Source organism: Engystomops pustulosus, chromosome 6, assembly GCF_040894005.1.
Source record: "Engystomops pustulosus chromosome 6, aEngPut4.maternal, whole genome shotgun sequence".
Lineage (NCBI taxonomy): Eukaryota > Metazoa > Chordata > Amphibia > Anura > Leptodactylidae > Engystomops > Engystomops pustulosus.
Window position 1 is genome coordinate 186,549,222 of NC_092416.1, and position 25,863 is coordinate 186,575,084.

The 25,863-nt window shown below is 47.3% G+C and overlaps 2 protein-coding genes across 4 annotated transcripts in view; one reads left to right on the forward strand and one right to left on the reverse strand.

Annotated features, from left to right (window-relative positions):
• DNAH9 (dynein axonemal heavy chain 9) overlaps nt 1-11,497 on the forward strand; it is a 233,304-nt gene extending 221,807 nt beyond the window's left edge. The window contains exons 59-66 of the mRNA XM_072113597.1: nt 2,466-2,593; nt 3,884-4,111; nt 4,191-4,382; nt 5,186-5,377; nt 5,455-5,625; nt 6,662-6,844; nt 7,670-8,059; nt 11,130-11,497. Coding sequence (XP_071969698.1) covers nt 2,466-2,593; nt 3,884-4,111; nt 4,191-4,382; nt 5,186-5,377; nt 5,455-5,625; nt 6,662-6,844; nt 7,670-8,059; nt 11,130-11,357 — 1,712 coding nt within the window. The 3' untranslated portion in view covers nt 11,358-11,497. The remainder of the gene's footprint in view (nt 1-2,465; nt 2,594-3,883; nt 4,112-4,190; nt 4,383-5,185; nt 5,378-5,454; nt 5,626-6,661; nt 6,845-7,669; nt 8,060-11,129) is intronic.
• A 3,079-nt stretch (nt 11,498-14,576) lies between these two features.
• On the reverse strand, nt 14,577-25,816 carry LOC140065160 (E3 ubiquitin/ISG15 ligase TRIM25-like). 3 transcript variants are annotated; one of them, XM_072112701.1, is made up of 2 exons: nt 25,626-25,816; nt 14,577-16,881 (listed from the first exon to the last, which is right to left on the reverse strand). In XM_072112701.1, exon 2 carries the CDS (start codon nt 16,846-16,848, stop codon nt 15,292-15,294), a length of 1,557 nt encoding a protein of 518 aa, XP_071968802.1. In that variant the 5' UTR covers nt 16,849-16,881; nt 25,626-25,816; the 3' UTR covers nt 14,577-15,291. The 3 variants fall into 3 exon arrangements, with proteins under 3 accessions (XP_071968802.1, XP_071968805.1, XP_071968804.1); XM_072112704.1 differs by lacking the exon at nt 25,626-25,816 and adding an exon at nt 24,547-24,567; XM_072112703.1 differs by lacking the exon at nt 25,626-25,816 and adding an exon at nt 20,335-20,354.
• Between the last annotated feature and the right edge of the window lie 47 nt (nt 25,817-25,863).

Sequence of the window (25,863 nt, forward strand, 5' to 3'; positions counted from 1 at the left end):
CAGAATAGTGAGAGCAGCTCTGGGGTATAATACAGGATGTAACTCAGGATCAGTACAGGATAAGTAATGGCATGTATGTACACAGTGACTGCACCAGCAGCAGAATAGTGAGTGCAGCTCTGGGATATAATACAGGATGTAACTCAGGATCAGTACAGGATAAGTAATGTCATGTATGTACACAGTGACTGCACCAGCAGCAGAATAGTGAGTGCAGCTCTGGGATATAATACAGGATGTAACTCAGGATCAGTACAGGATAAGTAATGTCATGTATGTACACAGTGACTGCACCAGCAGCAGAATAGTGAGTGCAGCTCTGGGGTATAATACAGGATGTAACTCAGGATCAGTACAGGATAAGTAATGTCATGTATGTACATAGTGACTGCACCAGCAGCAGAATAGTGAGTGCAGCTCTGTGGTATAATACAGGATGTAACTCAGGATCAGTACAGGATTAGTAATGTCATGTATGTACACAGTGACTGCACCAGCAGCAGAATAGTGAGTGCAGCTCTGGGGTATAATACAGGATGTAACTCAGGATCAGTACAGGATAAGTAATGTCATGTATGTACACAGTGCAGAATAGTGAGTGCAGCTCTGGGGTATAATACAGGATGTAACTCAGGATCAGTACAGGATAAGTAATGTCATGTATGTACACAGTGACTGCACCAGCAGCAGAATAGTGAGTGCAGCTCTGGAGTATAATACAGGATGTAACTCAGGATCAGTACAGGATAAGTAATGTCATGTATGTACACAGTGACTGCACCTGCAGCAGAATAGTGAGTGCAGCTCTGGGGTATAATACAGGATGTAACTCAGGATCAGTACAGGATAAGTAATGTCATGTATGTACACAGTGACTGCACCAGCAGCAGAATAGTGAGTGCCGCTCTGGGGTATAATACAGGATGTAACTCAGGATCAGTACAGGATAAGTAATGTCATGTATGTACACAGTGACTGCACCAGCAGCAGAATAGTGAGTGCAGCTCTGGGGTATAATACAGGATGTAACTCAGGATCAGTACAGGATAAGTAATGTCATGTATGTACCCAGTGACTGCACCAGCAGCAGAATAGTGAGCGCAGCTCTGGGGTATAATACAGGATGTAACTCAGGATCAGTACAAGATAAGTAATGTCATGTATGTACACAGTGACTGCACCAGCAGCAGAATAGTGAGAGCAGCTCTGGGGTATAATACAGGATGTAACTCAGGATCAGTACAGGATAAGTAATGTCATGTATGTACACAGTGACTGCACCAGCAGCAGAATAGTGAGTGCAGCTCTGGGATATAATACAGGATGTAACTCAGGATCAGTACAGGATAAGTAATGTCATGTATGTACACAGTGACTGCACCAGCAGCAGAATAGTGAGTGCAGCTCTGGGATATAATACAGGATGTAACTCAGGATCAGTACAGGATAAGTAATGTCATGTATGTACACAGTGCAGAATAGTGAGTGCAGCTCTGGGGTATAATACAGGATGTAACTCAGGATCAGTACAGGATAAGTAATGTCATGTATGTACACAGTGACTGCACCAGCAGCAGAATAGTGAGTGCAGCTCTGGAGTATAATACAGGATGTAACTCAGGATCAGTACAGGATAAGTAATGTCATGTATGTACACAGTGACTGCACCAGCAGCAGAATAGTGAGTGCAGCTCTGGGGTATAATACAGGATGTAACTCAGGATCAGTACAGGATAAGTAATGTCATGTATGTACACAGTGACTGCACCAGCAGCAGAATAGTGAGTACAGCTCTGGGGTATAATACAGGATGTAACTCAGGATCAGTACAGGATAAGTAATGTCATGTATGTACACAGTGACTGCACCAGCAGCAGAATAGTGAGTGCAGCTCTGGGGTATAATACAGGATGTAACTCAGGATCAGTACAGGATAAGTAATGTCATGTATGTACATAGTGACTGCACCAGCAGCAGAATAGTGAGTGCAGCTCTGTGGTATAATACAGGATGTAACTCAGGATCAGTACAGGATAAGTAATGTCATGTATGTACACAGTGACTGCACCAGCAGCAGAATAGTGAGTGCAGCTCTGGGGTATAATACAGGATGTAACTCAGGATCAGTACAGGATAAGTAATGTCATGTATGTACACAGTGACTGCACCAGCAGCAGAATAGTGAGTGCAGCTCTGGGGTATAATACAGGATGTAACTCAGGATCAGTACAGGATAAGTAATGTCATGTATGTACAGTGACTGCACCAGCAGCAGAATAGTGAGTGCAGCTCTGGGGTATAATACAGGATGTAACTCAGGATCAGTACAGGATAAGTATTGTCATGTATGTACACAGTGACTGCACCAGCAGCAGAATAGTGAGTGCAGCTCTGGGGTATAATACAGGATGCATGTACATAGTTCAGGTCTCTCAGTATTATGATGGAATTTCTGTTTTGTACAGGGAGGAAGCTCGGTTACACGTTTGATAATCAGAACCTACATAACGTGTCTCTGGGTCAGGGACAGGAAGTTGTGGCTGAACAGGCGCTGGATCTGGCGGCCCGGGAAGGACATTGGGTCATCCTGCAGGTAAGGAGCTTTTTTAGTTTGTTCCTTTGCAGGGATAGAGGATCTGCACTGAGCGCCGGCTCTGACCTTCCCGCCATAACTCCATCAACATCTGCGATCTCCCTGGAAAATCCCACAACACGGCTCGGAGCAGCCGGAGACGAGGCTGTAATCTTTCAGAAGTCGTGTGATGTTTGGCCAAGTGTCAGTCGCCCGTTCCAGCTGCTCTCCCGGCCCAGATGTTACATGAAGCCTCCAGTGCAAGGATCACATGGACCAGATCTGTGATCACCATAGATATAGCCTGCGAGTGCAGGACATGGTACACAGGGAGCCCGCTGCATCGTGGCTGAGCCTTGGGGTGACCTCGTCCCTCTATGACCCTTGTCCCTCCTGAGTCCTGCTTTTCCTAATCTCCATAATTATCACAATCAGGTGTCTCAGAGAAAGTAGTGATGATCCACACGGCCGCCGTCACCGCTCCCGCAGGCGGATTCCCTGGTTGTTGTAGATTTCTGAACAACTCAAGTCATAAGCCACGAAAATCTAAGCAATGTGCACCCAAGACGGACTTAGGTGCACTCAGTGACTTGTCTCTTTTCGGTTGTCTCAGGCCTTGAAGGCGTAGCACACATTTCCCTTTGGCAGAGCTTCGTCCTCTATTAGCCGACTCGTCACCTGAGTTGTGTTTGACACCGGGTAATTTCATCCTGGAGTCTCCTCATTTTCTTATAGTGTCGCTTTCACTGAGATACAACTCGGATGTACATTTAGGTTTTCTCTGATGGTTAGACTGAGCCGTCTCCACGGTGGGAGGGTCGGGGTAATGGAGCGCTCTTATTACACACCTCCGTGATGAGGAGAGTCTGGGGGACTATGAAGTAGTCACACTAAAGGGGGAAATTCTGACAGGGCGCTATAGATTCTGCAGCTGTCACCTTTACCAGTTCTGCCCTCAATGCTCCAAATCCGCGCCTGCCCTCGGTGTTCCGACTCCGCCCCTGCACTCGGTGTTCCGACTCCGCCCCTGCACTCGGTGCTCCGACTCCGCCCCTGCACTCGGTGTTCCGACTCCGCCCCTGCACTCGGTGCTCCGACTCTGCCCCTGCACTCGGTGTTCCGACTCCGCCCCTGCACTCGGTGCTCCGACTCCGCCCCTGCCCTCAGCACTCCAACTCTGCATCTTTTGATAACTTGCTGAACACTTTGCGGATGTAATGGTATAAAGTTTGGGTTCCGATCTCAGGCAGAGCCATAAATGCGAGCAGTGAAATTGTTCCCACCTCTCACCCTGACCTGTCTATGTGACAGAACATCCATCTGGTGGCCAAGTGGCTGAGCACGCTGGAGAAGAAGCTGGAACATCACAGTGAAGGCAGCCATCCCAACTTCCGCGTATTCATCAGCGCCGAGCCTGCCGGATCTCCTGAGGGCCACATCATCCCTCAGGGAATCCTCGAAAACTCCATCAAAATCACCAACGAGCCTCCGACCGGCATGCACGCCAACCTGCACAAAGCCCTGGATAACTTCAACCAGGTAACACATGTAACATATACCATGGGTGAGTGACCGCCGGGACAGATCCTCTCACTGTCCTCCCTGCTCCCACACAAAGGACACCCTGGAGATGTGCGCACGGGAGGCCGAATTCAAGAGCATCCTCTTTGCCCTGTGTTACTTCCACGCCGTGGTGGCCGAGAGAAGGAAGTTTGGACCTCAGGGTTGGAACCGTTCCTATCCCTTCAACACTGGAGACCTCACCATTTCAGTTAATGTATTGTACAACTACCTGGAAGCCAATGCCAAGGTAAGTCGTTGTCATTGCAGTGTCGTTATGCAACATAATGAGGGCAATTCATAACAAGGATTAATTTTTAGCACCTATCCTTAACAAAACTAACTCCAACAAGAGCCGCTTCTAGTGAAGTCATGCATGTGTGTCCTGTGGTTTATTTGCAGCTCAGTTGCAGTACCGAGCACAGCCTCTGCAGATGTGCGGTGCTATGACAGTAAATGCTGCAGTTTCTTCATACACCTGAGCATTGGGTCTGAGGATAGAAATGGAAGACCTCCTATGGTGATGCAGCTCGCTCATACGTGTGAGCTGTGAGGGTGAAGACATGCCACTAGTAATGCCTGGGCTGACCTCTAGGTGGCGTCTTGCCGTCACACTCCCCGTCTCCAAATAGTGCACTTTATGCCATCAGCAAAATGAAAGCTGCAAATTGTAAAGTGACAGCGTAGCAGGTGCAGGGAGGACGCCCCGTGTTCGCTGCTTATACAATCTTTTATTTATTGACATAGTCTCATCTCGTGAATAAAACAAGTGATCCGATCTCTGTGCCCAGGATTCGGGGACATAAAGGAGTCCTGTGTCTCGGTATAGGGGATCTCTGCTGCGGGCTCCATGTGTACCCCGGTGCTGGTATCTTCCTGCCAGGCAGCTGTGTGCCGCGTTTAGCTCAGTCACTCTGTGTTCATCGCTCTTCCTCGTGTTCGGCTGCCAAATGACACAGAAGTCAGCGCCGAGCCCTCGCCACACAAATGTGCCCCGCCGTCTGACTGGCGGCTGCTGCATGTCCTTTACGCCCTATTTACTTTGTGTTTCAGGTCCCCTATGACGACCTGCGTTATCTGTTTGGCGAGATCATGTACGGAGGTCACATCACGGATGACTGGGACCGGCGGCTCTGCAGGACTTATCTAGAGGAGTTCATAAAGCCCGAAATGATGGAAGGGGAGCTGTATCTGGCCCCCGGGTTCCCCCTCCCAGGGAACATGGATTACAACGGTTACCATCAGGTATTAGAGGAGATGATTTGTGGGTGGTGGAGGACTATTCACACAGTCAGACTGCATGGTCCTGCTTCTCGTTTCAGTATATCGATGACGTCCTCCCGGCTGAGTCTCCCTATCTGTACGGCCTCCATCCCAACGCAGAGATCGGCTTCCTGACTCAGACTTCGGAGAAGTTGTTCCGGACTGTGCTGGAGATGCAGCCTCGTGACAGCAGCGGGGGCGAGGGTGGAGGGGTCACTCGGGAGGAGAAGGTACGTCCACAATGCCATGTTCTCGTGTCCAATGATCACATTCTGAGACATCAAGATGCCAGGTAGATTATTATATCCTTGCCTGGAATTAGTGAAGGTAACACAATGATTACAACAAGGAAGAGGTGATGTCTCTTGACACTCGGAAAGCCGGGTGACACCTGCAGTATTAAATTACCAGTAGAAGACTGTTCGAGGATCCTTTAATATTAGACAGCTGCACTCACACTGTGACTGACGGAGCGGTAATGATCTGGGCCTGCTCGGCACACACCAGGCCTTGTTAGAGGTGTTGATGCCATGTGGGAGCTCAGTCACTGCCTCATCTGCAGGCCTGTCATACATCTGAGAGGTCCCACATCTGTCTTATCCTGACACGCACCACCACAGGAGCATGTGAGAGCGATCACCTCCCAGAATCCTTCACTGTCTTGAGTTACGTGACAGTGTTCCAGACCTGCATGAGTGAGACGGCTGCGTATCATCCCTGGGAGTCATGAAGAGTGGCCGTAACTTTCCAGGACCGGTAATAAAATCCAGGACGCTTCTCAGTCACGAGCTCGAGATCAATGCACATCAAGACATTTGTTAGGACGTTCCCCAGACGCAGCACGTTACGTTACCAGAGAGATGCGCTGAATTATTGAGCGCCTCCGATAAACTCGCACTGGGTTTGTTTGTATTAGCGGACGGCAATATAATTTCTGTAAGCGGAGAAGAAGCCGCCGCTAGAAATCTCAGGACGTTATTAAAAAGAAAGAGAGATGCATCCAGATCATGTCGGCAGCCGCACTCGCAGCGATGAGGTTACACAGCCGCTCGCACCGGGATAATGAATCTCAGTTTACGGGTAATGCATCCTATTGTGTGCGGTAATAGAGCCGTGCAGCCCGACTCTCACAGTTATATCGGCCTGACACATGAAGGTCAAGCATGGATTGTGGTGTCCTTATTCTCCCGGGACCCCCTCTAGACGCTGCAGTACAGACCCCACCTCTCCTGTTAACACCCAAATTGTACCTGCTTTTTATCACAGGTCAAAGCCACTCTGGACGAGATCCTCGAGAAGCTCCCGGAGGAGTTCAATATCGCGGAGCTGATGGCGAAGGCAGAGGAGAGGACGCCGTACATCGTGGTCGCCTTCCAGGAGTGCGAGAGGATGAACATGCTCACCAGTGAGATCAAGCGCTCCCTGAAAGAGCTCAACTTAGGACTGAAGGTAAAGAGACCTCGAGGGTCTATACAGGACACTGCGGTGGTGGGGGCTTGTGCTTTCTTTCCCCTCCTCAATCTAGACAGGACAACTATTGTACATCACTAGAGGACTCTACAAATATTCTACATGGTCACTTCTCCAGGATTAGCAGGATCTGACTGGTCGCCCCTCCCGAGTGCAGCTGCACCTTGTAATACCACCTCCTGCAGGTCAGGACCCTTAGTGATCACGTAGAAGAGCTTGTCTGAGCGGGGCATCTTGTATCCTAGTCATCCTTTGGCTTTGACTCTTGGAAATCTTCAGACCTGATGCATGAAAATCTGTGCTGACGTGTCGGCAGTGTCCATGGAAACTAGTTTCTTTTTTCCAGTGCAGTTTGGATATACAGAAGTGACCGGTGTGAGGCCATAAATGGGTGGTCACAGGCAGCCAGGAGGTGGGATACATGTGCATGTGCAGGGGGGTATTATGGGTTCTCTCCAGGAGATGGGGACACCGGGACACTTCCATACCTTCTACAATACAAAGTAGACAACTCAGACCAAATACATCAGACTTCATATATCCTATGGCTCTAGTTTCTATGCCTTGTCTTGGCCCAGTTAAAAATGTCGACCACATGGAAGGCAGATGCATTTTGGGCATTCACCATGCTCAGGTGAGTTGAAGCCATTGATTTCTTACTAGAAATAGGTAAGGAAAGTTTACTTCTTAGAGTAGGCCTTGCAATGGACCCATGGACCTCTGTAGCCTATGTCCATCAATGTATCTATATCTGCATCCATCGCTATCTAGAAATACTGACTCTTCTTCCTTCTTATCCATAAGGGTGAACTGACCATGACCAGCGACATGGAGAACCTACAGAACGCCATCTTTCTGGACATGGTGCCCGAGTCATGGACCAAAAGAGCCTACCCGTCCATGGCTGGCCTCGCTGGCTGGTTCGTCGACCTTCTCAGCCGGATCAAGGAGTTAGAGACCTGGACGGGAGACTTTGCTTTGCCTTCCGCCGTGTGGCTGGCCGGATTCTTTAACCCTCAGTCCTTCCTCACAGCCATCATGCAATCTATGGCCAGGAAGAACGAGTGGCCGCTGGATAAGATGACTCTGCAGTGCGACGTCACCAAGAAGAACAGGGAGGACTTCAGCAGTCCACCACGAGAAGGTGCCTATGTCCATGGACTGTTCATGGAGGGAGCCCGCTGGGACACACAGGTAATGCTCTTCTAGTCACATACCATGCAAACTCTACCATACAGTTACACCCATTGGGGAAATATTTTTAGGTTATTGGTGTACAGTGGGTTACAGGCAAGATCATGAGATCCAGGCACCATCTGAGAGCCAACAGGAAGTGAGATAAATCACTGATTTAGTGTTAATGATAAGGAATAAGGGGACACGATCCTAGTATAATATATAAGATTGGAAGGATTGTAATGGTGGCCGTCTGCGTCCTGTTACCTCAACCACATGATGAGTTCAGAAAGAACCAGTGTGTGCGGACGAGTAACGTGACCTCTTCCAATTAGTGCACATCCCCATGAGGTGCCTGAGCATCAAGGGTCTTAGAGCTTTTGCAATTGTCTGTGTTCCTGAGGTTCTCACCCTAATTGTGTTGTGGCTTGAAGTGACCTTGATCAGTATCTTTGCTCTACCTCCGGACAATACCTTGGATTCTCCCTCTGCCCAGTAGCAGTAGCGCAGTCCATATCCCTGTATAGGGGATAAACGTGCCGAGCCCATAGCTTACAGATGCCATCACAGTCACGTGCAGTACAGGCTCTACTCTGAGGCCTACAGGTTATGTCAGGACTAGCAGAAGTCCTTAAGACAACTTTAAAACTAATGGTACTTAAAGCCCTCACGAGAGACGAGCCGTACATTCAACAAGCCGTGACCTCTTTCTTCCCCTTTTCTTCTCTCTTTGTCGATGATCTTCAAGAAACTTCATTACAATTTTAAAGGACTGATCAAAGTGGGTCATCCGGCACATTATCCCAGCGATTACTTGTCCCCCCCTCCCCCGATCGTCTTTTTATGTTAAGTAACCGGTATGCGAGAGCTGAGCCCGAGCGCTAATTAACAAAAGGACAGTCTTCAAGGTTGACCGGATGAAACGAGCGTCAGCACAAAGACAATGGATTCATCAAACTTCTCCTCTGTACCAGACCGAGGCCCCGATGTCAGTGGCAGAGGAGATGAAGCGCACGGCGCGGAGAGACGTGTCGCTGCTTTGATCGCTTTTATAGATTCGTAAAGCCGCTTGATCGCAATGAAACTCGATCTGCTCCCAATTATTGATGTGTGATCCCCGCGCTACATACTGAGCGGATCTAAGGAGGACGGCGATGTCCTGCAGCTGTTCAGTCCTGACGGGGACAGCCTTGGGTCTGCTTTTGTAGGACCGGTGGATGGTTTCTATGGATAACCTGAAGCCTTCGCTGCCGTGAGATTTACCCCACACGGCAATAAGGATTGGATTTAGTGTATTTGACCAATTAAGTCATGGATTCTCCGTCATCATGCCACCTATTTAGATTTTTTAATTATTTTGAGGTTGACGTGGCTTGTTTTTACCGGGACGAGTTGCATTTTTTAGTTTTCTGTTTGTGCTTATTATTTGTGTTTTCCTTCCTGCATTACAAGAACCAAAATTTTACTTTTCTTCCAGTTTTCTCTCCGAGGGCTTGTTTTTTCTGGGTGGTCAATGTTTTTTCTTCTAGTACGATTATAGGGGTACAATCCACATCCCAGAATCTGTTAGAGACGGCCACCCAATGTGCATAATAAAGTGGTCTTCTACAGGTTTTGGTTTCGGCACAGTATAATATCATCCATGTAGATGGATCAATAAAAGATAGAAAACCCTATGCAATATCTGGTCCTGATCTGCAGGACGGGGGTAATGGGGAGACAATTTTGCATTCTCCCTTCTTCCTGTGAGGCGATGGCGACTGCCTCAACAATTTATAACAATCCTTCAGATTTCCGCTGGTAAACACATTAATAAGAGGCTCGGCACCCGCATCCGCACGCCCTCATTTATCACTAAAATATTTGTGGTGCTTAAGACCCAGAAATCTTCTCCTCCTCACATTCATCTCTACATTATCACATCATTTATCTCGGAATAAGACGCTCTTTGGGGTGTTTGAGCAGAATATATAAAAAGTTGAGTCCTGGAGACATTGTTTCCATGGTGATTTATAATCAGATGTGATGTAATTCTCTTTCAGGAAGAGGGAAAAAAAAATAAGACTTTTCCTACAGAAGACGACATTTTACTCCGTACTTGGACGATAAAGAGCATATAAAGGGGCATTTGTCTGCAGGAGATGTGGAGCAGCCATGTCTTAGGCCACTAATGGCGAGCAAGTGCCCAAACTAAACCCTAAGGGCTCATGCACATCGTGCAGACCGTGGATACAGGCTTGTATGTCGGCCCGGCCCCACAGACTGCACACAGTATGATGCAAGGAGTTCTCGTCTGCCGGCCCGACTGCAGCCCCGTGCATGAGCCTTTAAGCCTTGCTTACTGTTGTGCCACATCTTTCTATCGTATTGGCATCCTGAGGACTCTAATATAGTTGAGAGAAGGAGAAATTAGGATTATCATTGTCGCATCCCCCCCAGGATCGGCCTCAACAATCATGGGGCTTGGAGCAGGAGATCTAATGATGTCACCCATCTCCACACGTCTTCTTCTTGAGTTCTGGCTGGAACCATGGTCCCTGTACCCACAGAGAGGTCCAACTCTTGCACCTATGCCATAGATTCATCAACTTTGTCTGAGGCGAAGCTGAAATAAACTTGAGGGGAAGAATTAGGATAGGGCTGGGCTACTATCCTGTACTGTAATCATGCTGCTCGTGTGGTGCACTTATCTCATGAGCCATGGGCTACTATCCTGTACTGTAATCATGCTGCTCGTGTGGTGCACTTGTCTCATGAGCCATGGGCTACTATCCTGTACTGTAATCATGCTGCTCGTGTGGTGCACTTGTCTCATGAGCCATGGGCTACTATCCTGTACTATAATCATGCTGCTCGTGTGGTGCACTTGTCTCATGAGCCATGGGCTACTATCCTGTACTGTAATCATGCTGCTCGTGTGTTGCACTTGTCTCGTGGGCAGATTGCTGTAGATGACAGAAATGCTTGGAGTCCATTTCCTTGCACGTTGTTTGTTCTGGAAATGCAGTTAGAAAATGTAAAATTAAGAATAAAAGCAAAAAAAAAAATCCAGAATTCAGTATTGATGTGACGTGTTTCTCCCGTACAGACCAGCATCATCACAGACGCGAGGCTGAAAGACCTGACCCCGGCCATGCCGGTCATCTTCATCAGGGCCATCCCTGTGGACAAGCAGGACACCCGCAACATCTACGCCTGCCCTGTGTATAAGACACGTCAGAGAGGACCGACATACGTGTGGACATTCAACCTTAAGACTAAGGAGAACCCCTCCAAATGGGTCCTGGCCGGGGTGGCGCTGCTCTTACAGATTTAGATGTTATTGGGTTACTGGTTATTTGGGTCTCACTGAAGTTCTTTTATGAAACGTTTCTTCTTGTTGCACTAAGAGGACGCTCTGCACCTTATGGAAAACGCACACAAAATCCAGTATTACAGGTAAAATCTCATGGAGGGGGGGGGGGGGGGGGTCCGCGTGTCCTCAGAGTAAGTTATTGTGTAAATCTGTTGTAATAAAGCATTTTATTCTCTTTATTCACGTGTCACGTATGTAACCGAGGGTCAGCGCTAAAAGCTCCGCTCGTGAGGCTCAGTCAGCCATAGACATGTTGTTCTAGACACTATCGGACCTCACTGGAAGGTTACGGGAAGGAGACACAACTGGAACAGGGAAAGACTTTACCTGATCAGTAACTTTCACACATCAATAGTAGAAACCATGTGAGATGTTATCAGAGCACAAACTTCTTTCCCTGCTTTGGCTCTTACTCCTTCCCTCTAGTATCTCCCTACGATGTCAGACTACAGCAAAGTTCAAAGAGAGGAGGGGGAGAGTCCTCGCTTCTCTGGGTAACATTTTATAGTCACGGGGCTCCACTTTTACCATGACAACTTTAGCATTTTATCACATACTCGTGTGTCCGTTGTTAATAAAGTTGCATTGTTACATATAACGACTGTGTATCCCTGACTTCTCCAAGGAGCCTGCACCCCCGTCTATTACTTATTTGCTATGTTGCTGCTTGCATCATGTTGGTTCTGATTGGGCCGCAGTACATTTCCAGGCGTCTGGGTCGCATCACCCCTTTGGCTGCCCAGCGGTTGCTGGGGATGGGAATTCTCTGCAGGTTCTCTCTCTAATTGTTCGCCGCTCTCATTTCCCCGGTAGCGGTTACAGCGGAGTCTGTCTTGTTAGGAATAATCCAGATAAATTTGGTTCTTGCCGTTGATTAATTAAGCTCGGCCAAACGCTGGATTCTACGAACGTTACATCCCGAGTGTAAGGAAACCGGACAGAAAAGGACAAATGCGGAGGGTGAAAGAAATCGCAAAACGTTTCCTGGGAATCGTATCGTTTCCTGCTCCTGACTCGGTTCTTGCAAGTTGACGTTTTTCTTAAAGGGATATTCCCACAAAGACAATATTTATAAATATACTTTGTATCACATAACAACACATTCTATAATTCACTGTAATTAACAATAATCCAGCATTTCAGAAATATTTCCAATCAATCCTGGTGTATCCAATTTGGTTGTCCCTCGATACGACTGTTTAATCTTCTGACTATGGTTGGATTCTTCTCGTAAATATCTTCTCTTTTCTGCACATTGCAGCGCTCTCTGCCTCTTGCCCCCCCCCCATCCCCCAACTTTTTGCAACAGTGTGCAAAAAGTTACTCTTGAAGCTAAAGGCAGATAAGGTCTTTATCTGAGGGAGGCACATAGCAGAGCTGACTCTGTGTTATAGGGGAGTTAGCAGAGCTGAGAGTTATTATGTGTTATATCCATCTCATGGTTCTCATGACTATGATCTGTTCCATCTCTTTCAAAATGACTTTGATATGTTGAAGCCGTCCAAAGTTAGAACCACTTCGGCTACATTCACACGACGTATGTACGGCCGCCGTATATACGTCCCCCGTAGGCCGGCAATGGATGCACAGAGCGGTACGATGCAGCACCCGTGGAGACAACCTCGCTGAAAGGTCGAGCAGAATGTTCTCACTGCACCAATAGCAGCTAAAAATCGCACAACTACATCAAAATTAGAGATCACTTAATTTACACATGATTGAGGGTCACTTATCTCCGTCCTGGTAGTATCTTTATTCCATCTGCTTCTTTGGTAATTTATCAATCTCACTTTTTCCTTGTGTTAAATGTTTTTTTTCAGATCTCTTTTCGAGACATTTGTTACAAATGTCTCAAGTCATTTCTTTCCATTTTTGAAGTTTTTCCATTTCAAAATTTTAGACAATTTGAAATAAATTACCCCCCCCCCTCCCTCACTGTCTCTTAAGTGATTATATGACATGAGTAAGATCGGTATTATTCATTTTTTTTCATAAATTATACAGAAAAAACATGTAAATGAGATAACTGTAGAAAGCCACTGATCAGAATCAGAGCCACTGATACCTTCAGGTTATTGATGTTGCTCCGGCACCGGCTGCTAATCTCTTCATAATCTATAAACCCGATGTAACCGGCGTTAGCTTTCTAGTCGTCGCGGACTTTGTATAAATGTTGCGCTGTTCCCACGTGAGTGACACCCTCCGGCAGCAGGTTGTCCAGATGAGTCTGATTTCTAGAATATTCCATTATAGCTTCTCTAACTCATTCCAGTCCTCCAAGACGGCCGGTCACCCCCCGAAAGACAAAGACAGGATAATGCGGAGAATCTCCAGGGGTAATTGTTTCATCACTGCAGCTGGAATTGCTGCCGGTTCATCCCTGACCAGGGGAAGGATCCATCTCACGTTTACGATGAGCATTTGGCATAAAAGCCGACTCTGCAGTCACCAAACTTCTCATTACCAGAAAGACTCACAAGGCAAGACTCCCTTTTACAGGGGACGATGTTGTGTGGACAGAGGAGAAGTGTCCACAGGTCATTTTAGTCTGGTGTGAAACATTGGGCCACATTTATTAAAGCCTTTGCTCCAGTTTTCTGTCCGACTTTGCACTGAAAAGAACATGGAAACTTCTTGTACATGTAATCATAAAGTGTATGCGCCAGTTTTGTGTTCCGGCTGCTCCGTGTCCCACAAGACAGAAAAAAATGTGCACCTAGAGGGGCTGTTACTGCTTAATCAGAGTTTTTGCCACACTTATTACTGACTTGCGTCACATTGCTGCAGCATGAACAAAGTGCATTGAAAAAAAAAAATGGTGCCCACTTCCCGAGCAGTTGCAGGGGGCACCAGATTAACGAGGACCCTGCCCCAGTTTTGATGAATCTGCCGCCCCCTGCACACTCCACAGGCAACTACACATAGTACAGACGGCACTGGTTCTGATAAATGTGGGCCATTATGTTTGTCAACAAACTGGGGAAAGATTGGACCTGAAGTGTGTAAAGAAGTCAGTGACAAGTGGTGGAGGAAGTGTCATGGTTTGGGGAATTTTTTCTGCAGGAGTTGAACCTCTCATACAACTACATGGCAGAGTGACTGCAAGTATCAGAACCACATCCAGCAGAACACGGTTCACTCCATCATAAACCATTTTTCATGCCAGACAACACCCTCGTAAAAGTTCAGAAACAGAAAACATTGAAACAATTTTAATGGTCACAGGTCTGATTCAAGTCAAATAGAAAAACTCAACACAACAACAATCACAGAACTGTGGTAGAGAGTGGAGGAAGAGCGGAGCAGATCCCAGCCGTGTCGGAGACTAGTGAGGTCCTGTGGCTGGTGCTGAGGTCGTGCTCTCCCTACTGATAAGTGACTGCAGAAACCTGCAGAAAATGTCATAATAATCCTTCTATGTGCTGCAGTCGCTGCTGTTATCTAATTATCATCATGTTTTTGTATAATAAAGGTTTTATGTTGATACTTTGGTGATTGAGTGAAACCCTGTCCTAGTGGCCTGGTGACCCCGTACACATCCATCACATGTTCGGCAATGGAGAAGACATTATTCTTGAGGGAATCCAGTATCTTATTTTCTTTCCTGTGTCAGGATAGCATTGTGTGGTGTAGAAGCAGCTATACAGCCATTATAACTGCACGCTGCCACTTTATTATGACATCCTTTACTGATTTGTAGGCTCATCACAACAGGCCAGATAGGGACAGAATGTACCAGGCAGAAGACTAGCACCACACACTGTGTAGTGGGCATTCCTGGCTACAACATCCCATTCAAGAGACAAGCCAAGTGAATAAGGAATGAATACTATGCAACTGAATAATAAAGGGAGTTTTAGCATAAAACACAGGACGGCTGGGGATTAGCACGGAGTTAGGGTGCCTCCCAAATTTGTAACTTGCCTTTACCTCCGAGATAGAAGGCAGCATAGAGAGGTTCTGAGAACGTGGTGGTGAAGGTGTAGAGCTGCTGAATGGGATCACCGAGTTCGTAAAAGGAAAGTGTCCCGGCCAAGCTGTCCAGATATACTGCAAGCCTGGAGGACATCACCTTACTGGACAACGTGGTCTTCTTCTTGTCGTGTCTTACAGAATACTCCTCCCTAAATCGACACAGGCACCAGGATTTCCTGTTGTCTCCGATCCTAGACGTTAGGTCTCTCCTGTGTAAACTTGGATAAGCCACTCCCATTCTCCAGATCTTGCTACCACATGTCTCAATTTCCCAGTAATATATCCCTGGGGTGAAGATCTCAGCGCTCAACACCTGGTTAAAAATCTGAAATCTCTCTGGATTTTTCTTGGGTTTTTGCTTTACTCTGGACCACGATGCGGATTTCATGTCTCTGGATACAAGTATGTCCTGTCCAGCTGTGTTTGCATCTAGTGTCAGGTCTACAGCCTCGGTGCCAGGATAGAGAGTCTTAATGTTGCTAAAAATATCATGCAAGCCCCTCTTCAAGGTCTCTGAAATGAGGATGGGGATGAACTGGTCTACATGAAGCCTCTCTTCCGGCATCTGATATTCCCTATCAGTCTCTTCCTCATCCCCGAGGTCATCCGTGTCAGAATCCGGTACCGGAAAGCTTCCAGTCTTACTGCAGATCTCCTTGATGCACCCAATCTGCTTGGAAAGATGATTCTTTTTTCCTTCCAGTCGGCTCATGAGCTCATCGAGTGAGACATAAACTTGCTCCTCCTGTCTCGTGGTCTCATTGAGGAGGCGCTTCTCTAGGTCGGATAGATTATTTCTAAGTTTTCTGAAAAATAACCTGATATTACGAGTGTAATTATCCGCAGTTCTGCGTGCAACTTGTCTGTCGATTAGAAGGCTCTGGATGTTTTCTACTATGGCTTCTCTCTCTAGATCAAGCTTCTCAAGGATTTTTTTCACGTCTTGGTTCTCGCTAGGTCTGGCTGGTCGTGAAGCCTGACGACTCTTCTGTGCCATGCAGTAAACACAAGTCACATCTTCGGGACTAAAATAATGCAGGACTTCACTATGGATTGTACATTTTCTATTTTGGGGAAAGATTGTGGGAGCAACGAGGACATGTTCGGGTGACTGAGTGTGTACGCGGAGGTGACTAGTACACAGTGAAGCCTCACATAAGAGGCAGGATTTAGCAGCAGGCACCTGTGTCCCAATACAATAAGTGCAGAGGATGCCGTCTACGGACTGTTCCGGCGAGACTGACTCCAAGTATTTCACCACGTTACACAAGGTTGTGTTCTTGTGAGGGACGGGTCTTATCTTAAATCTTTCCCTACACATGGGGCAGAAATATGCCCCCGATAACTCTTGTCTGTCCAGTACTTGTCCGATACATGGGGCGCAGAAACTGTGTCCACACTGCAGGGTCACTGGTTCTATGTAGGTGTTCAGGCAGATCGAGCAGCACAGCTCATTTTTCAGGTCGTTGAATGACATTTTTGTTTTCGTAAAGAGCGGAGACTAGAAATTCTAGAAAAGAACAAAAATATGAACTCAATAAGATAATAAAAAATGGTTACATAAACAATACCCTCAGCCAGAGTGCGTCCATATAAACAGTGGGGGACATTTACTATGGCGTTTCCGCCAGTTTTGTGGCGCTCTCACCACATGTTCTGCTCTGAGACCTATTTATTAGCTGTTGGGGACAGAAAAAATGCCTTTTTCCGTCTGCTCCGACTCTTCTCCGAAAAGGGGCGTGGCTTTGGCGGAGTGGAAACTCGGACACAATTACTATGTGTCGCAGCCCTTTTTGGGTGGTGTAAACTGGCGGAAAGTAGACCAAAAGAAAACTGGTCTAGCAGGGACTGTTGGACACATTTCTGGTGCTCGGGACAGATTTTGGTCTCGGGGACAGAAAATGGTCTCGGCGCCAGAAATGTCTCTGCACAGCTCTACAATATTAAATGTGTGTCTTCTTACCGAGAGCAGGTCGGTAACAAAGCCAATGCAGACACCGACACTTTAAGTAAATGTCCCCCAATATGTTCAGTAACCCCCCCCATCAGTGAGGGGCACATAAACAATAGTGACAGCAGAGACCCTGGACCCTATGTGTACAATACAGAGAGAAGAGACTCTTCTATGTAGTGCCGCCACACACAGTACTGCCCCAGTGATGTGCCCACATGCTGTAATTGGGCTGGTCACAAAAGGGTTGCCGCTTTGCCTCATGTTTTGTGTGTGTAAGTGTGAGGGCAGGATATTAGGTAAGTACCATTATACATCTAGTAATAGTTCTGCTACACTTTCTTGACATGTGAAGTGAAGCCTCCTGTCTCTTGCCTCATCAGCCGGACATTCCTGACCATAAAATGGCCACAGATGGAGGGTCATGTGATCTCTGTCCATGAGCAATCGCCCTGCCAGGACCTTATGATATTATTCATAAACATAAGATCAAGGTCCTGGTGGCCTCCATATTGCAGTATATAGAGTTAGAATAAAAGTCCTGAGGAACAACTTCTTATTAGGAAACATCTACCATCAGTAAAAGTGATGATACACGTCCTTTAAGGTCCACGTTGAAAACCTGTACCTGACTACCAGATGCTCAGTACCCCAAACTGGTCACAGGATAGATGGGGCAGAGGATCCATATGTAGACTATGCTCCTAACTGTTCCCCTTTGCTACACACCATATTATCATGTGACAGAAAAGAAAGCAGCAACCGGCAAGAGCCCTGCAGCAAACACTCCAGGAGGAACCCCCTCAATCAAACAACGCAGATGCCTCATTCACTACTGACCGCAGCATCTGGGGAGCGAGGGCTAATCCTTAGGAGAGGTCATCAATATCATATTATCTGTGTCACCAGGCGCCACCATTATTAGGTGCTGGTCCATTCTCATAATCGGTCCGACCTTAAGTCATTGGATTGTTATCGCCTATGACAGTGGGGGGACGGCACGGGGTGCAATGTACACACCAGCTCAACAGGACACTATATAATGTATATTGCATACACCAGCACCGCACCTCTCTCCACAGGACAGAACACTATATAATGTATACACTAGGGCTGCACCTCTCTCCACAGGACAGGACACTATATAATGTATACACTAGGGCCGCACCTCTCTCCACAGGACAGGACACTATATAACGTATATACTAGGACCGCACCTCTCTCCACAGGACACTATATAATGTATACACTATGGCCGCACCTCTCTCCACAGGACACTATATAATGTATACACTATGGCTGCACCTCTCTCCACGGGACACTATATAATGTGTACACTATGGCCGCACCTCTCTCCACAGGACACTATATAATGTATACACAAGGGCGGCAGCTCTCTCCACAGGACAGGACACTATATAATGTATACACGAGGGCCACACCTCTCTCCACAGGACACTATTTAATGTATACATTAGGGCCGCACGTCTCTCCACAGGACAGGACACTATATAATGTATACACTATGGCCGCACCTCTCTCCACAGGACAGGACACTATATAATGTATACACTAGGGCCGCACCTCTCTCCACAGGACAGGACACTATATAATGTATACACTACGGCCACACCTCTCCACAGGACACTATATAATGTATACACTAGGGCCACACCTCTCCACAGGACACTATATAATGTATACACTAGGGCCGCACCTCTCTCCACAGGACAGGACACTATATAATGTATACACTAGGGCAGCACCTCTCCCCACAGGACACTATATAATGTATACACTAGGGCCGCACCTCTCTCCACAGGACAGGACACTATATAATGTATACACTAGGGCAGCACCTCTCCCCACAGGACACTATATAATGTATAAACAAGGGCCACACCTCTCTCCACAGGACAGGACACTATATAATGTATACACAAGGGCCGCACCTCTCTCCACAGGGCACTATATAATGTATACACTAGGGCCGCACCTCTCTCCACAGGGCACTATATAATGTATACACTAGGGCAGCACCTCTCCCCACAGGACACTATATAATGTATACACAAGGGCCACACCTCTCTCCACAGGACAGGACACTATATAATGTATACACAAGGGCCGCACCTCTCTCCACAGGACACTATATAATGTATACACAAGGGCCACACCTCTCTCCACAGGACAGGACACTATATAATGTATACACAAGGGCCGCACCTCTCTCCACAGGGCACTATATAATGTATACACTAGGGCCGCACCTCTCTCCGCAGGACGGGTCACTATATAATGTATACACCAGGGCCACACGTCTCTCCACAGGACAGGACACTATATAATGTATACACTAGGGCCGCACCTCTCTCCACAGGACAGGACACTATATAATGTATACACTAGGGCCGCACCTCTCCCCACAGGACACTATATAACATATACACAAGGGCCGCAGCTCTCTCCACAGGACAGGACACTATATAATGTGTACACTATGGCCGCACCTCTCTCCACAGGACACTATATAATGTATACACCAGGGCCACACCTCTCTCCACAGGACAGGACACTATATAATGTATACACTAGGGCCACACCTCTCTCCACAGGACAGGACACTACATAATGTATACACTAGGGCCGCACCTCTCCCCACAGGACACTAAATAATGTATACACAAGGGCCACACCTCTCTCCACAGGACACTATTTAATGTATACATTAGGGCCGCACGTCTCTCCACAGGACAGGACACTATATAATGTATACACTAGGGCCGCACCTCTCTCCACAGGACACTATTTAATGTATACATTAGGGCCGCACGTCTCTCCACAGGACAGGACACTATATAATGTATACACTAGGGCCACACCTCTCCACAGGACACTATATAATGTATACGCTAGGGCCACACCTCTCCCCACAATACACTATATAATGTATACACAAGGGCCGCACCTCTCTCCACAGGGCACTATATAATGTATACACTAGGGCCGCACCTCTCTCCACAGGACGGGTCACTATATAATGTATACACCAGGGCCACACGTCTCTCCACAGGACAGGACACTATATAATGTATACACTAGGGCCGCACCTCTCTCCACAGGACAGGACACTATATAATGTATACACTAGGGCCGCACCTCTCCCCACAGGACACTATATAATATATACACAAGGGCCGCAGCTCTCTCCACAGGACAGGACACTATATAATGTATACACTAGGGCCGCACCTCTCTCCACAGGACAGGACACTATATAATGTGTACACTATGGCCGCACCTCTCTCCACAGGACACTATATAATGTATACACCAGGGCCACACCTCTCTCCACAGGACAGGACACTATATAATGTATACACTAGGGCCACACCTCTCTCCACAGGACAGGACACTACATAATGTATACACTATGGCCACACCTCTCTCCACAGGACACTATATAATGTATACACAAGGGCGGCAGCTCTCTCCACAGGACAGGACACTATATAATGTATACACGAGGGCCACACCTCTCTCCACAGGACACTATTTAATGTATACACTAGGGCCGCACGTCTCTCCACAGGACAGGACACTATATAATGTATACACTAGGGCCACACCTCTCCACAGGACACTATATAATGTATACGCTAGGGCCACACCTCTCCCCACAATACACTATATAATGTATACACTAGGGCCGCACCTCTCTCCACAGGACAGGACACTATATAATGTATACACTAGGGCCACACCTCTCCACAGGACACTATATAATGTATACACTAGGGCCGCACCTCTCTCCACAGGACAGGACAGTATATAATGTATACACTAGGGCCGCACCTCTCTCCACAGGACACTATATAATGTATACACTAGGGTCGCACCTCTCTCCACAGGACAGGACACTATATAATGTATACACTAGGGCCGCACCTCTCTCCACAGAACAGGACACTATATAATGCATACACTAGGGCCGCACCTCTCCCCACAGGACACTATATAATGTATACACAAGGGCGGCAGCTCTCTCCACAGGACACTATATAATGTATACACAAGGGCGGCAGCTCTCTCCACAGGACAGGACACTATATAATGTATACATTAGGGCCGCACGTCTCTCCACAGGACAGGACACTATATAATGTATACACTAGGGCCACACCTCTCCACAGGACACTATATAATGTATACGCTAGGACCGCACCTCTCCCCACAGGACAGGACCCTATATAATGTATACACTAGGGCCGCACCTCTCTCCACAGGACACTATATAATGTATACACTAGGGCCGCACCTCTCTCCACAGGACACTATATAATGTATACACTATGGCCGCACCTCTCTCCATGGGACACTATATAATGTGTACACTAGGGCCGCACCTCTCTCCACAGGACACTATATAATGTATACACTATGGCCGCACCTCTCTCCACGGGACAGGACACTACATAAAGTATACACAAGGGCCGCACCTCTGTCCACAGGACAGGACACTATATAATGTATACACAAGGGCCGCACCTCTCTCCACAGGACACTATATAATGTATACACAAGGGCCGCACCTCTCTCCACAGGACAGGACACTATATAATGTATACACTAGGGCCGCACCTCTCTCCACAGAACAGGACACTATATAATGTATACACAAGGGCCGCACCTCTCTCCACAGAACAGGACACTATATAATGTATACACTATGGCCGCACCTCTCTCCACAGGACACTATATAATGTGTACACTAGGGCCGCACCTCTCTCCACAGGACGGGTCACTATATAATGTATACACCAGGGCCACACCTCTCTCCACAGGACAGGACACTATATAATGTATACACTAGGGCCACACCTCTCTCCACAGGACAGGACACTATATAATGTATACACAAGGGCCGCACCTCTCTCCACAGGACACTATATAATGTATACACTAGGGCCACACCTCTCTCCACAGGACACTATATAATGTATACACTAGGGCCACACCTCTCTCCACAGGACACTATATAATGTATACACTAGGGCCGCACCTCTCTCCACAGGACAGGACACTATATAATGTATACACTAGGGCAGCACCTCTCCCCACAGGACACTATATAATGTATACACTAGGGCAGCACCTCTCTCCACAGGACAGGACACTATATAATGTATACACTAGGGCCGCACCTCTCCCCACAGGACACTATATAATGTATACACTAGGGCCGCACCTCTCTCCACAGGTCACTATATAATGTATACACTAGGGCAGCACCTCTCTCCACAGGACAGGACACTATATAATGTATACACTAGGGCCGCACCTCTCCCCACAGGACACTATATAATGTATACACTAGGGCAGCACCTCTCTCCACAGGACAGGACACTATATAATGTATACACTAGGGCCGCACCTCTCCCCACAGGACACTATATAATGTATACACTAGGGCCGCACCTCTCTCCACAGGACAGGACACTATATAATGTATACACTAGGGCAGCACCTCTCTCCACAGGACAGGACACTATATAATGTATACACTAGGGCCACACCTCTCTCCACAGGACACTATATAATGTATACACTAGGGCCACACCTCTCTCCACAGGACACTATATAATGTGTACACTATGGCCGCACCTCTCTCCACAGGACACTATATAATGTATACACTAGGGCCGCACCTCTCTCCACATGACACTATATAATGTATACACTAGGGCCGCACCTCTCTCCACAGGACAGGACACTATATAATGTATACACTAGGGCAGCACCTCTCTCCACAGGACAGGACACTATATAATGTATACACTAGGGCCACACCTCTCTCCACAGGACACTATATAATGTATACACTATGGCCGCACCTCTCTCCACAGGACACTATATAATGTGTACACTATGGCCGCACCTCTCTCCACAGGACACTATATAATGTATACACTAGGGCCGCACCTCTCCCCACAGGACACTATATAATGTATACACTATGGCCGCACCTCTCTCCACAGGACAGGACACTATATAATGTGTACACTATGGCCGCACCTCTCTCCACAGGACAGGACACTATATAATGTATACACTAGGGCCGCACCTCTCTCCACAGGACAGGACTCTATATAATGTATACACTATGGCCGCACCTCTCTCCACAGGACAGGACACTATATAATGTGTACACTATGGCCGCACCTCTCTCCACAGGACACTATATAATGTATACACTAGGGCCGCACCTCTCTCCACAGGACACTATATAATGTATACACTAGGGCCGCACCTCTCCCCACAGGACACTATATAATGTATACACTATGGCCGCACCTCTCTCCACAGGACAGGACACTATATAATGTGTACACTATGGCCGCACCTCTCTCCACAGGACAGGACACTATATAATGTATACACTAGGGCCGCACCTCTCTCCACAGGACAGGACTCTATATAATGTATACACTATGGCCGCACCTCTCTCCACAGGACAGGACACTATATAATGTATACACTATGGCCGCACCTCTCTCCACAGGACAGGACACTATATAATGTGTACACTATGGCCGCACCTCTCTCCACAGGACAGGACACTATATAATGTATACACTAGGGCCGCACCTCTCTCCACAGGACAGGACACTATATAATGTGTACACTAGGGCCGCACCTCTCTCCACAGGACAGGACACTATATAATGTGTACACTAGGGCCGCACCTCTCTCCACAGGACAGGACACTATATAATGTGTACACTATGGCCGCACCTCTCTCCACAGGACAGGACACTATATAATGTATACATTAGGGCCGCACCTCTCTCCACAGGACAGGACACTATATAATGTGTACACTAGGGCCGCACCTCTCTCCACAGGACAGGACACTATATAATGTGTACACTAGGGCCGCACCTCTCTCCACAGGTCACTATATAATGTATACACTAGGGCCGCACCTCTCTCCACAGGACAGGACACTATATAATGTGTACACTAGGGCCGCACCTCTCTCCACAGGTCACTATATAATGTATACACTAGGGCCGCACCTCTCTCCACAGGACAGGACACTATATAATGTATACACTAGGGCCGCACCTCTCTCCACAGGACAAGACACTATATAATGTATACACTATGGCCGCACCTCTCCACAGGACAGGACAGCATATAATGTATACACTATAGTCGCACCTCTCTCCACAGGACAGTATATAATGTATACACTATGGCCGCACCTCTCTCCACAGGACAGGACACTATATAATGTATACACTAGGGCCGCACCTCTCTCCACAGGACCGTATATACTATATATGTATATATTAAGGCCGCAGCTCTCCACAGGACACTATATAATGTATACACTAGGGCCGCACCTCTCTCCACAGGACAAGACACTATATAATGTATACACTATAGTCGCACCTCTCTCCACAGGACAGTATATAATGTATACACCAGGGCCGCACCTCTCTCCACAGGACAGTATATACTATATATGTATATATTAAGGCCGCAGCTCTCCACAGGACACGATATAATGTATACACAAGGGCCGCACCTCTCTCCACAGAACAGGACACTATATAATGTATACACTATAGTCGCACCTCTCTCCACAGGACAGGACACTATATAATGTATACACTATAGTCGCACCTCTCTCCACAGGACAGGACACTATATAATGTATACACTATAGTCGCACCTCTCTCCACAGGACAGGACACTATATAATGTATACACTATAGTCGCACCTCTCTCCACAGGACAGGACACTATATAATGTATACACTATAGTCGCACCTCTCTCCACAGGACAGGACAGTATATAATGTATACACTATAGTCGCACCTCTCTCCACAGGACAGGACAGTATATAATGTATACACTATAGTCGCACCTCTCTCCACAGGACAGGACAGTATATAATGTATACACTATAGTCGCACCTCTCTCCACAGGACAGTATATAATGTATACACTAGGTCCGCACCTCTCCACAGGACAGGACACTATATAATGTCTATGTATGTATTAGGGCCGCACCTCTCTCCACAGGACAGGACACTATATAATGTCTACGTACGTATTAGGGCCGCACCTCTCTCCACAGAACAGGACACTATATAATGTCTATGTATGTATTAGGGCCGCACCTCTCTCCACAGGACAGAACAGTATATAATGTCTATGTATGTATTAGGGCCGCACCTCTCTCCACAGGACAGAACAGTATATAATGTCTATGTATACATTAGGGTCGCACCTCTCTCCACAGGACGGGACGGGTCACTGCCCGCAGGTTTCAGGGCTCCTGATAGGACGCGATGCTGACTAGAAATCTCCTCAGACAATTGCGCGCCAACGGCTTCCACCGCGGAACAACGCTTCTGATTGGCCGGCTGTCTCTCCTCAGACTTGCGCGCCAACAGCTGTACTTCGCACCTCATTGGATGCTTCTTCTGCGCGGGAAAGGTCCGAATGCCCCCGCGAGTTGTGGGAGT

Bases quoted from the DNA above. Each gene is read 5' to 3' on its own strand.
- LOC140065160 (XM_072112701.1), bottom strand. From the start codon at position 16,848: ATGTCATTCAACGACCTGAAAAATGAGCTGTGCTGCTCGATCTGCCTG.